This window comes from Micropterus dolomieu, linkage group LG23, assembly GCF_021292245.1.
Source record: "Micropterus dolomieu isolate WLL.071019.BEF.003 ecotype Adirondacks linkage group LG23, ASM2129224v1, whole genome shotgun sequence".
Taxonomy (NCBI): domain Eukaryota; kingdom Metazoa; phylum Chordata; class Actinopteri; order Centrarchiformes; family Centrarchidae; genus Micropterus; species Micropterus dolomieu.
Genome location: NC_060172.1, coordinates 29,726,451 through 29,739,546, shown reverse-complemented (window position 1 = coordinate 29,739,546; position 13,096 = coordinate 29,726,451). Strand labels below are relative to the sequence as shown.

Sequence of the window (13,096 nt, the reverse complement as noted above, 5' to 3'; positions counted from 1 at the left end):
GACAGAGAAAACAGCTGTCAAGAGTTTGAGACATTCTGTTACATAGCTGCTTTTGTGCAGCTCTGAATGTCCAGCTCATGTCACCGGGGACGGGACAACACCACCATTACATTTGATTGTGTTTGTATTACATTTATTTAGTCATTTTGCATTACATATTCTACTGCTTTTATGTTTAATGTGTGCTTACTGTTTCAATTGTAGTTTGATGAAGTGCTAAAATAAACATAATATGAATTCTTAAATTTTATTTTTCAGTGTTTTGATGCCTCTGAACTAAAATCACAGCTACAGTAAATTCACTGTCTGCACAAAGCTGTCTAATTCCTGACTATCCAAGGTCTATTTCAGCTTATGTGAAGGATTTAGTAAAAACATGCTGACAAAGCTATTAGCTCAGGCTGCTATCTTCTCTTGAGCATAAGACTGGAAGAATTCAACAGCTACAAGGATAATTTATTAGGAGAATTTGGTGATGTGTGAAACGCATGACTTAAAAAATGATATACATTTTAAGTGATTACTGGAACATTATTTCTTTGCTGACTCTACAACAAACCACAAGCTATTTTTTTGTCAGTTGTGAGGACAACTTTACAGTAGACAATAGCCGAAGGGTAGAGTTGCTTTGTCTTAATCTTAAAATGAGTCAGTCTTATTTTTGTCTGTATAAAACTCAAACTGGCCTAATTGACTAGATCAACCTGATCTTTGTGCAGCTGGCCCCAGGGCTGCTTCGGGACTCAGCAGCACATGTAACTTGTACTTTGACTCTGCACTGGTGTCTCTTAAACTGCAGTAGTCTGGGTGCTGTGTTAATGGTGTCCACCTCCAGCTCAAGGGGCGTCGATGTGCAGCCGACTGAAGCAAAAAGATCATTTCTCCATAAGGAGCAATAAAATGATGTCACGTGACGGCTCTAACTATAACCTGACTACGAGTTAACAACCTGCACTATAACAAACACGAGCACTGTCAGAGTTTTACAGCTCTGTGTTATGTTTTAAGGGAAGATGTTTGAAGTGGCTGCATGGGGCAGCTGAACCCTCCGCTCAGGTACACGCAGCCAATGGGAGCGCAGGAGGGAGTGCTCAACAGCGGAGAGGCGGTGCACCCCGGCACAGGCTCAGCACACCTTCAGATGTAACAGCAGCACGTCGATCAACACAGCCACGCCACCGTCTGTACCGCGGATCCGCAGGTTTTTCTTCAGCGGGACAGGTGACAGAGCAGACCGACCGAGACCCAGCCGCCTCAACGTCCATCTGAGGAAATTACTGCTGTTTCACACTCCGCCGCCCCCTCTCCCCCGCACACCTTCCGATTGCCACAATAGATGTTACTCAACTACATGCATTTCGATCGGATCATTTAAGCCCAGTCCACCAAGATGGAAAATGCGCACACTAAATCGGCGACTGAAGTTTTAGACAACTTCGGTGTGAACGAAAACACTGGGCTGACTCTGGAACAAGTCAAAAGCAATTTTGAGAAATATGGACCGAACGGTGAGTAGCTTTATATAAAAAAAAAATGTTTCTTCTTAATTTCAGTTTATATACCTGGTGCGTATTACAGGCTGTACCGATTCAGTTACCAGGAAATCCAAATGCCATCATATTTCTGGCTGTTGGCAAATCGTGCGTGTAAAAGACATGCATATGACTTCTAACGCACAGTCATTGGAAATGTGAGTGGCGCTTTCACTGATGCACATGTCTGTATTGAAATCAGCCCTTGCATATCGCAGTTGTTAAAGTTGACACAGAGCTACTTCTGTGCAGGGGAGATATCAATGCAAACTCAGTAAATACATCCAGGATGCCTTTCGTTTATTCAGCTCGTCCCCTGCAGTCACCTCGTGTCAGGTCTTGTTTAAAAGTATGTAAAGTGGCATATACAGTAGTTCTCTAAAGAAAGCTTTATTCTCAATGAAGGCAAACCTGCAGCCCTCCTGACCATGTATTGACACGGTAATGTACTGCGGTGTGTGTGAAGACACACATCCCTGGCTGACATCTGGATCCTGAATAAGGAAGTGCAGAGCAGGCTTAGGCTGCTGGAGTGGAAGAAGATGAGGTGATGAAGATAATGAAACAGAAATACTTGAACAACCTGTTTTCACTTTCAACAGTTGTCCTCCACATTGCTCATACTTTCCAACTCAAATGACAAGATAAGGGGGAAGTATATATATCAAGTCATTTGAAATAAGCATTTTAGAGTGATAAAGATCACAAAGATACTGTTTATCAGGTGTCTTTCAGGTGAAAATATAGTGTCTCTTGAGCAATGTGGGCTATGCAAGTGTCTCCCACACTAAAGTCCTCATCATCTTTTACACTCAGCTGGTGTTTAATGAGTGCTTTCGTCGACATCACCACACCTTTCCCCCCTGGCCTGTCATTTGCATGTGTGGCCAAGCTGTGGAGTAGAGCGGCATATTGTGCCAGTCAAACAGTAGCCCTTTTGTTGCAGCCAGCCACTCTACCCAGGGGCTTGTGATGACTTCATGGAAAAAAAGCAACGTCTTGCCATAGATAACATCTCTTTCGTTTTTAGCTGTGAGCTTCCTGCCTTGTGCGAGTGTGTTACAGATAAATGTTGAAGGAAGGGAATACCCTTCTACCCTATTGGGGCTGAATGTAAAGGCGCTATTCACTATAACTACTCCAGAACAAGCCCAAAAAAGGGGAACAAACAGCATTAAATTTGCTTTGGCTTGTTTACTATTTGAGTACATGTCATAGCAGAGTGATGTACGGCTGCTGAACGGCTCCTTCCCCTCTGCTCACAAACCACAGATTCTTGTAGTTGACTGCAAGGACTCGGTGTCTGTTCCATGAAGCGTCCGTTCAAAGCTGTTTGCGGATGGTATGCTTACCTCACTCCCACTGACATGCACGTACTGTGTTTCACTAGGAGGCATAGTTAGCAGGATCTCATCAGCAGAATCATTAACCTAAATCAACATGTCCGCAAACAAGATCCCCAGTGTGCGCACACACTGTCAATGTTTTTCTTAATTTGGACAAGAGAAGGCACAAAGGAGGTGACATTGACATGAGCTGCTGCCATTTCACTGTTAATGCATCGCTCAGAGTGTGTGCAGGAGGAGGACGATGTGACATGTTTGACTCAGACATAACACTCCTCTCTGAGACTGGGGAGGTTTTTCACACTCGATCGGCCTCTGGATCTCTGGGACGGATGAGGGAGTTTAATCACTGCTGATTTCCAGAAACATCTCAGAACAGTCTGCTAGCTGTTAGCTAACCCCACAATTAAAACACGAGATTGTATCTTGCCTCATACTACGTCTATAGATAACTTGGTAGTTGAAAATGTTGTGAATCTGCTTTCAGGTCAGATGTTTTACTTTTTCCCTTTTTATCTTAGTATACAGGGCAAGCATCCATTTAAACTTAAAGCGGAGCTGTCTCATTAATTAGTCCTTAATGGCAGAATGGCTCAAGTTTTTGCACTCTTGTCTTATTAAGAGGAGATTAAACTTATTGATTTGACCATCTTGCTTTTTATGATGTTTATAGTTACATAAAATGTCACTTTTCAATGTTATAGTGTGACAGATAAGCAGTGTCCAGGCTTCCTGGCTTTGTCACAGTAAAACTCCACTGTGCCGCACCACAGTTTCTGATCCCATTTTGAGATGTTCGGAAAATTATCTTAGCCACCACATCTGCACAGTCTTTTCTGAAAAGCAGTCTGTGTGCAGGAAGGAGGCGGCTGACCTTTTTATGCACACCTTTAATTTATGGGCCACAAGCAGCTCTTTTTATTTGCAACTCCATTCTCACACACAAGTTCTTTGCACTTTGGGGACGTCTCATTGACATAATGCATTCCCTAGCCCCTTACCCTAACCCCAACATAATTGTAACCTGAACCCTAAAACCAAGTCTTTAACCTCAAAAGGCAGTCTCTACCTGTGGAGACCTCAATTTACAAGAACACAAGAATCCCCATGGGTTAGTGTGCATTCAGGTTAAAGTCCCCGCCGGGATAGAAGAACATGAAAAGAAAATTTACTGTTGAGAACTACAAGCACCTCCTATTTACAAGACCGTTTATCACTTTTATTGTGAAATAGTTGGTTCTGATGTAGTGGAGGAAGTCACAGGTCTCTCTCTCCTTCTCTGTCTCATTCTCACACGCACACCCACACACCACACACAAACATGCTATATGTGTGTGGGTGCACTAAGAATGTTTGTGCTGTTACAGCCTGTGGTGCTTAATAATTGTGTTCCGTACACTCACAGCCCCGATTTCAATGGCGCGGTCTGTATAGCTTTGTGTCAGTAAAAATATAATGTGAGGAGGAGTTAATTTAACATTTATGTTCATTTTGTACTTTATAATCTCAGAAATTACACGGTCAAAGCTTAAGTTATTTTATACTTTAGAATATTATAGTTGAATTAAGTGGCATTATTAATCAAAGCATGTTAAATAAAGCCCTATGGCTCGGAAGCCTTTAACATTAGTCTAGGTGATGTCCCTTGACACTCCCTATAGGAGAGTACAATTGTGCAACATATTCAGGTTAAACAACTTAGCAATCCATGTCATTGCACTATAATGTGCCTAATGTTAATTACATATGTTGACTTTCAGCCACAGTAATGATGGAAAAGCTTACAGCGATGTTAATGATGATCTGTCCAACATCCACTGGAGACAATTAACACAAACCTACGAGCCTCTTCATCTGTTCGCACTCAAGCAGAACTGCGCTTCTGTTGATCTCATTGACATTAAGTAATTTTAATTATTTTATTGATTTGATATTATATATTTGACATGTGAACTTGTTTTCCAAAAATGCAAAAACCCACTGGCATCCAGAAAGGTGTCACTTAGGCATTAATAGGTGAAACCCTCCTTAGTACATTATGCAATGTTACTGCACTCTGGTTTCTGCCACGAACTACAACTACTTCAACTGAGACCTCACTCAGTGTAGTTTTCCTTCCTGTTCGGCAACTTGACATAAAAGCAGCCTCCCACGTTTGAAATACAAGAGACGTTCTGCCGTTTCCTGCTCCTCCTCCTTCTCACCAACACACACAAGATTGCACATTGAATTACACTCCTCATTCATGGGCTGTTGGCTTCCACTTTACTGTCGCTTGTTCTGAAAATTGTCCAGTTAAGGGTTAAATTATGGTAAAAGTGTCAAAGTTATGTGGGCTGAAAAAGGAGTCCTTGGGGTGTTGAGTCACTTCCCTGTTCTAGTGGGCCCTGTGTGTGCCTGCCCAGCTGCCTTCAAAGGAGCTGTGATCCTGTTCTAGCTTGTCACTTGTCTTGCCTTCTTCCCTCCCATTTCTGCATCTTTCAGTCTCCATTATGCCCTTATGGAGAGATGATATTTAGTCCCCGGGCTCTAACGCACTGCCACTGCCGTCTGATGCCCGAACGTTCTGCTACAACACGGTCTGGTCCACTTAGGAGGGCTGTGTGCACTCAGAGCATATGTTGTATAGTATATGTCTGGCATGGCATACCCTAAAGTAAACACTAAGTAATCCGAAAGCATTCAGAAAGAGATGGGCTGTGTGTTCAGTATGATAAGTGGCATGTAAGGTAACTTATGTACCTCAATTAGTGTCTGGAAAGATAAGTAAATACTAGAGAAGTGGGCTTTGGATTTGATGGACAAACCTGTTCAAAAAAAGGTGATAATGAAAATAGGACAGTGTCGAAACAGAATATGATATTATTTATTAAATTATTTTCCTTTTATTCATTACCGTTTTATAATCAGATTCTTGGAATGAGTATTTTTTCGAATGGTTATTTCATCCATCTTCCATCATGATGGCATCCTGCGTTTTTATTCATTTTAAAAAGATACAGAATTTGTGACATCTCAGGATTATTTTAGTTCAACTCTCAAGACCAGTCCTTCCTCGTGTTTGGCGATTCTTCACGAAGACACCATTAAAATGTTAAATACAATTTGTTTTATGCAAATAACGTTTAAACTGATTTGCTGCCTTGCAGAGAATTAATAATGAAATTACGGAGTAATTCCACTTTTGAAGCATGGTGAAGTTCAAGATATCAATCTTCTGAGGATTTAAAGGATAAGGCTTGGGATATTCTGTATTTTGTGTTAGTCTGCCTTAATACTTTCCTATACACTGGCACTCTGCCCTTAGCCCATGTGTACCAACTGAAGATGTAAAGCTTTAAAACGGCACATAAATATGTACCCATCTTTTTAAGACTAAATCATTTATAAAAAAGCTGGACATTGTTTTCCAGCTAATGCTACACAAACACGATTTTGCATTTTGTGGGAACTATTTCCCGCCATGGATTTTTAAAAAAATAATCTACAGTGCCCAGGTCAGTTGTAACAAAAGAACGACATCCAGTGCAACAGTGTGGCTCGTGAATTTGTTTTCAATAGCTCGTAGTACGATCAGTTCCTTGTTGTATTTGTTCTTTTCATGGGAAAATGGAGAATATCACCAGACTTATCCTTTCATGTCACTTTGGCAACCGTTTTAAAATGATTCCACATTTTTAAATTTTCACTATTGTGAATGTAACTGCATTACTTTCAGGCTCAGATCACTGAAGTTGTACTGTACCGGGCATTTGATTGGATAAAAGTGTTGCTCTGGTTTCTAAACCTAGAATAAACCCTATATATAGTATGGTGTTAACACAGATATTTCAGTCTGCCGTTTGGGGGATTGCTGACTATTTTTCACAGCATTCAGCTTCTCCAATTGGCTACTAGGTGGCCGGGTGCCATCCTTCTCGCTAGCCTGTTGGGGTGTTCAAAAAATGGTTCTTCGCACAGCTGTGGCCTCGAAGAGGAAGCTTCGAGCCCTGACAAGATATCAGCTCTGTGCTAATCACCTCACGCATGTCCTGCTCTGTTGACAGGCCCTTTTCCTTTTCCTCTGTCACTCACCAGTAGAACTCATCATAGTGTGAGTGGTAAAATGTGCATGTGCAACAAGCAGTAGATGTGTGCAGTGAGAGACCCGATGTAGACAGTAAATGCATAAACACAGATGTCTTATATTTGCGGCAGATTTGGTTGTTGTGGCTCAGAGAATCAATGAGCAAAGTGCAAATATATGAAATTTCCTAATCAGACTGACCAAGATGACCAGATGACCAGATGTTGATTGTGGTAAAGAACAGGTTTTTCAGTAAGATGCTAAGTCATGCGATTAGATTATATTTCTGAAAATCATAAAGATATACAACTAAAGTATATATGGCACTCACATGCACAGGTAGATGTCTTAGATACTCACAGGACTAATATGAGGGTGATGCTGTCATTTAATTTCAACATGTGCTATCCTGTGCAGCATCATGAGGAAAAAATGCAGTCTCTTTTTCCCTGACCACAGCTTGATGACGTCAGAAACAGTCCAGCCAATGGGCACGCACAACAGCCATTGAGCTGAATCTCATGCCATTTGCTGTTTTAATTGGCTTCAAAAGATTAAAATCTCCATTTTGAAACTAATTCTCCTTTCCTGACACGACAGCCTCACAAAAGAACTTTATCTCAGTGCAGCTTTGACAGTTGATGTGTCCCCAGCATAGAGAGAATTACAGGTTGATCAGTTAATCAAACAAAGCAGCTTAAATAATATTTGTTGTATTGAGGAGGACATCTTATCATTCCTTTCCACTTGTGTCTTTTGTCTTCTCTCACTGAAATTGAACCATCATTTCCATTCTTTGTCCAGAGTACGCAAAACTACGTCAAAGTCATTTCAGCTTGGGCATCTGGATGTGTCAGCAGCTTTGAAGCATTTGCCTAATGTTTGTTGGGAAAAAATTACTGTACCCTGAGGCTCAACCGGTTGCAATGACTTGAGGAAAATCTACTGTGGTTTAAAACTACTTTTAACCTTTTGCAATCACTTTGTATTATAAAATTAGTAACAAAGAAGCTTAAACCTTGTGCCGCATTGTAGGAATATTTTCAAAATAGTTCTATAGCACTATAATTCCTCCTTATAACTAAGGCTACCTCTATACTACTATGTTTTAATTTTACAACGCAGCCATTTTTCTCCTTTTTTACGCCTGCTGTCCTAACACGGTGAATCCGAGCGCCTAAGACGGAGAAGTTAAAAAAAACCCGCTGCCGACCCCATTTTCGTATTAAAACTCCAGGGTAGCATATTAGTGCAGACAGGTGAAAACAGAAGACTTTGAAAAAGACGACGCAGACGCTCACATTTGGCTTCCTGATTGCATGGATGGTGGTAGACTCTTAGTCTTGTTTTGTTTGATCCTTGTGTTTGAGTACAGCAGCTTTTATCCAGTGTGTGCGGTTTCTGGCCCTGTAATGACTGAAGAGTAGCAGCATGTCAGGGTTTCACGTCCTGGTTTCATTAAGCTGCAAAGGAGTAATTAGTGGTTTGATACCACTTCCTCCTCGGCTCCCGTTCTGATCTTCAGGGTGGCTGTTTAGAGGTCAGCGGGGCTCCCAAAGATAGCTGCCGACACTCACCCACTTGACATGGTTGCATATGACCTCCTCAGAGAAGGGAAGCCCTCCGTTGACATTTATGTAAATGGCGGAAACATTGACTTCTGCAGATACCTACAATGCCTTTCATGTAGCAGAGATAATAAGGTTAGGGAGGAGAATGGGGTATATTTATGATTCATATTTGATATGGTTAATGCATTTAGACCTTTTCCAGTAGGAGAATACATTAGGAGAGTTGATGTAGGAAGCTATAGTACACTATGTCATTAGGAGTTACCATCATGGTATTTATAGGCATGTTTATGTTCTCATGGTGTTTGTAGCGAGCAGGATCCTGGAGCTGGAGCCACTTACTGAAGCAGCGCAAGGCTTACTGCTGTACCTCCATGCACCCACTCTACCTATGCCTCCCTGCTCACACTTAACCAGCTGGCTGTTAGTGGGGTTTTTGATGCCTGCAGTCACAGCATGCTGGTTCAAGGCCCTGCTGATTGCATAACAGTTATCGTTAAATTTTGACAGACACACATTACCTCGTGAAAAGCTTGTTTTTCAAGGAGGCTTCATGAGCCAAGTCACCATGGTAACTGCGATAAAACTTTCTCATGTTTGTAGTTTACACTGAGGGCCCGAACTCTATCTTGTTAATACTGCTTAACCGCACTCAGATACTGGGGGGTCATAATAATTTGGGCTGTAATTTGTTAATGGACTAGAAAGGGAAGTGTAAGAGGAGCTTGCAGTGAAAGCTCCTTTATCAACAGATCATTTACACTGGAGATAGATAGATGGCCAGTTTCCTGCTTTTCTTCCTGACTCTCTGGACACAGAAACCAGCTCCCCCACTGTTGTTGGCAACTGTCTCCAGGAAGTGTCTCCCCTCTGCTCCGCGCTGCTTGCTTTTCTGCTGCTTGTAAACAAGCTCTTTTATTCATTGTCTGGGCTGGGAGGGAGGAGGCGAGGGGAGGCAGGGAGGTGCTGTGGGGACAGGGAGAGAGAGAGAGAGGTGAAGTCAGTATTCAGGAATGTGCCTGGGCAAGCCTCGGGTTGACACAGCCCAGAAGACTGCAAGGGAATCCTTGGCAGGGGGAAGCCGGGGAACCCCGTTCAGCACCTCCAACCCTTTCCCTCCCTCTCTCTCCCTCTCTTTGCTTTTTCGTCTGTCTTGTCCATTTAGTCAATCCGTCTTTGTCTTCAGCAATCGAGTCGCAGCCAGCCTGTCTGCCATAAAAAACATTATACAACCAGGGAGGCACAGTAATGGGGAAACAGGCTTATGTCAGAGTGGTGGACCATGGAAAACAGCAAAACCCACTTCTCCACATTTCTGCTGCTGCTGCTGCTGCTGCTGGCAGAGTGCAGCCAAAAGTCCCCTGTGAGTTCAACTGTGTCCAACCTGAACTCTCTGAAAACCCTCCAGACAGCCAGTTTGAAAAGCTATTCTCAATGACTCATCAGCTATTATTGCACAGGATGAGGATGGGCATTCATGTAGTCAAGAGATGACCTTTGTACTGGCCAAGATTAATATATTATGCAAAACTAATATTATTCAGCAAATCATGTACAGGTTTGACTGCAGACGTTATCAAATTAAAAGTTCTGGGCTTAATGCCTACTTAAGAAATGTTGTGTTCTTTAATAGCTTGTTTTTACTGCTACTATCATTCGCTCCCCCTGGTGTTATTGCAAACCAAAGTTATTCCACCTCAAACAACTTTTTCTCCTAAAAAAAAAAAAAATAATAAAATCTTTCACCACAGAAAAACACATTTTGAAGCCGTGGGACCGTTCCAGAAGTCACGACGTGAAATCATTTCTCTTTCTGCCAGTGCCATGTGTAATAGAAATGGCTGTAAGGTTGTTTTTGGAAGGAGGCTGCGGGCTCACGTTAATGCCCTTCCTTTTTCAAGCCTCCCTTTCTTCACAGGGTCACATTTGATACTTGTGTAGCGTGGTCGGGTCAAAAAATGCAGAGAAACACGAGGTTTTCCGAAGGAGAATACATTTTCTAGAAAGAAATTATGACATAACCAAGACTTGGATGGCTGATTAATGCACAAAACAGAAAACGTACCAGTCAGATGAACGTTATTATCAGTCTTCAAGTTCTTCAGATGTGACGGATGTTGTTTGTTGTTACATTGGCCCTGTTCGAGCATAGCTTTGTGTTGGTCTTGATGAGGACCTGACAAACGCAGTGACTAAGTATGCCTGTGTTTCATTGTGGTGACACTGATCAACAGTACTTGTCAATTGAAATGTTTTTAGAAGATGACTGATGTGTTTTCTACTCACACCGCTGACTCATATGTTGTGGGTGTTGTGTTCTGGTAATCAAATTAGAGTGGATAAGAGTCTCAGCTTGTGTCAAAATGCCCCAAAATACAGATTTTCCTTTCAGATGGTATATGAAAAGTGACAAGATGATGTGAAAGAGAAGAGCAACATGTTCTGATTCTTGGGTTTGTCTTTGTGGGAGTTTACCCACATGCTGCTGCTGCTGCTGCTGCTGCTGCTGCAAAAAGGGGGGGTTTAGTGCCCCTGATTGCTGAGATTGAGAAATAAACTCCAGAGTTCAGAGATTAAGTCTACAGCATGAATGTCAATGGCATCGCCACAGTTCTGATTAAGGAAATGTATTGACCTTGGGAAATTAAAAACTAAAGAATAACAATCACATGTTCCTGTCAAATAGCTTGTTTTATCCCATTGAAAGATTTGACACGGATATAAAAATGAAAAAATCTGCTGATTCTCACATTAGAGAAACTGAAACCAGTGAATGTTCTTAATAAATTACATGTTGCTGATTATCATTTATGTCTTTATCAACTAATCGGCCTACTTCTTGGTGTAGTATGTGAGAGATTCACATACTAAGTACGTATTTTTTACTAAGTACGTATTTTTTCAATTTTTTCACGGTTTCAGTACTTTTTCCGTAAAATATTCATGTTTGTTCCCAGTTTCTCAAATGTGAATATTTTCTGGAAAAAAATAAATTAAATATGTTTTTATTTTACACAATTTGTCAGACAAAACAATTGACAAATTGATATGCCAACATGGCCTGTGGGGAATATAAGATCAACAATAATTAATGGACCAAACAATTTAGTGAAGAAATAATTGACAGGTTAATCGATAATGCAGCCTACATGCATAGACAATAGAAGTTGTATTGCAAAGAAATGTGTTCTGACGTAACAGAACCAGTTTTGACAATTGAGATATAAATTGTATGGAAAGATACACTTTATTCACTTCATCAAAGATATATTGAGTCCCATCTTACAGGCGATTTAAAAACCATTTGTGGGCTGACAGTCCATCAGTGACCTTTACAAGAGCAGAAGATGAGCAATCATACTGGTATCAAAGGCCTTGGGTAGGTCTTATGAAGCTATTTGTTATTACAGTATCTGTGTTAACAATGTTTTCTGAGAGTCATTACACAGCTGAAATGAAACTGTAGGCCTAAAGCTACGCTAAAGGTACTGAAAGGGCAGTTTAAAACATCCTGAGCTGAGAATCAATAAAGGATCTTTTGTCTCAGTCGCATATCTTAGACTTGGATTAGTTATTAAAGTTAGTAACAACAAAACAGCAGATCATAATCCTCTGTTTGAAAACAACAGTGTTGCTGTTCTGCTGTTTATCATCATAACCCAGTAGAGTAATTCTGCAAAGCAATTTGAGCAAGTCATGCTGAGTCAATCAACTGTATTAACTGCTCTTTGTCTTTCTCCTCCACCCTCCACCACCAACCTTCCTCCCCTCTCCATTCTCTCCCGTCCCACCAATTCGATTCCTTTACAACCGGCGTGGTGCGACATCCACAGAGCTACCAGCTGAAGAAGGTAAATATTGATTTTTCCAGTGAGCTGCGATCCTCCTCCCTGTACTACCTGATTAAGTGTACTTGAACCAGGATCTTTTCTTTTCTGTAGACTGAGTACTAAACTTTGGGAGTGTACACCACTGCAGCTTTCCACCTGTGGACACACACCACTACTCTTCTGTAAATACAGGGATTGTCTTTCTTTAGGGCTGCTTATCAGCACAATGAAACTAATGTCAATACATCGTACAGATCCTTTCCCACCCTTAAGTAAAAGGGCACCTTTGAGTCCTTATAGTGGAAGCATCAAACTTTAAATTGAGTGTGATGCATAAAAGTGTATTTGTCTATGCATATTTCAGGAAAGTCCCTGTGGGAGCTGGTTCTGGAGCAGTTTGAAGACCTCCTGGTCAGGATCCTGCTGCTCGCCGCCTGTGTCTCCTTTGTAAGTACAACCGAGCTAATTAAAATGCCAGTGGCCTTCATCTTATATGTTCTTGATTCTCAAATGTTCCCCTATGGGACCTGAGTGCCAAATTGGACATTGGCCAGGAAATTGCCACCTAATAGACTCCTTCATTAGCTTTAGGCAGCTTTGTTCCCCTGTTGGATCACTCCTCAACCTAGTTTGTGGTTCCTTTTTCATGTGGAAACGTGCATATTACAGGCTTTTCCACCCGGTGTTGATATGGTTTCAGTGAGGGGAACGGGCAGAGCACTTCTGCCGAACTGGAAACAAACTATCAATC

At 41.5% G+C, this 13,096-nt stretch overlaps 1 protein-coding gene across 1 annotated transcript in view; it reads left to right on the top strand.

The window, feature by feature from the left end:
• The first annotated feature begins 1,123 nt into the window (after positions 1–1,123).
• The window catches only part of atp2a3 (ATPase sarcoplasmic/endoplasmic reticulum Ca2+ transporting 3), a 38,744-nt gene continuing 26,771 nt past the window's right edge, over positions 1,124–13,096 (top strand). The window contains exons 1-3 of the mRNA XM_046040187.1: positions 1,124–1,508; positions 12,349–12,366; positions 12,710–12,792. Coding sequence (XP_045896143.1) covers positions 1,391–1,508; positions 12,349–12,366; positions 12,710–12,792 — 219 coding nt within the window. The 5' untranslated portion in view covers positions 1,124–1,390. The remainder of the gene's footprint in view (positions 1,509–12,348; positions 12,367–12,709; positions 12,793–13,096) is intronic.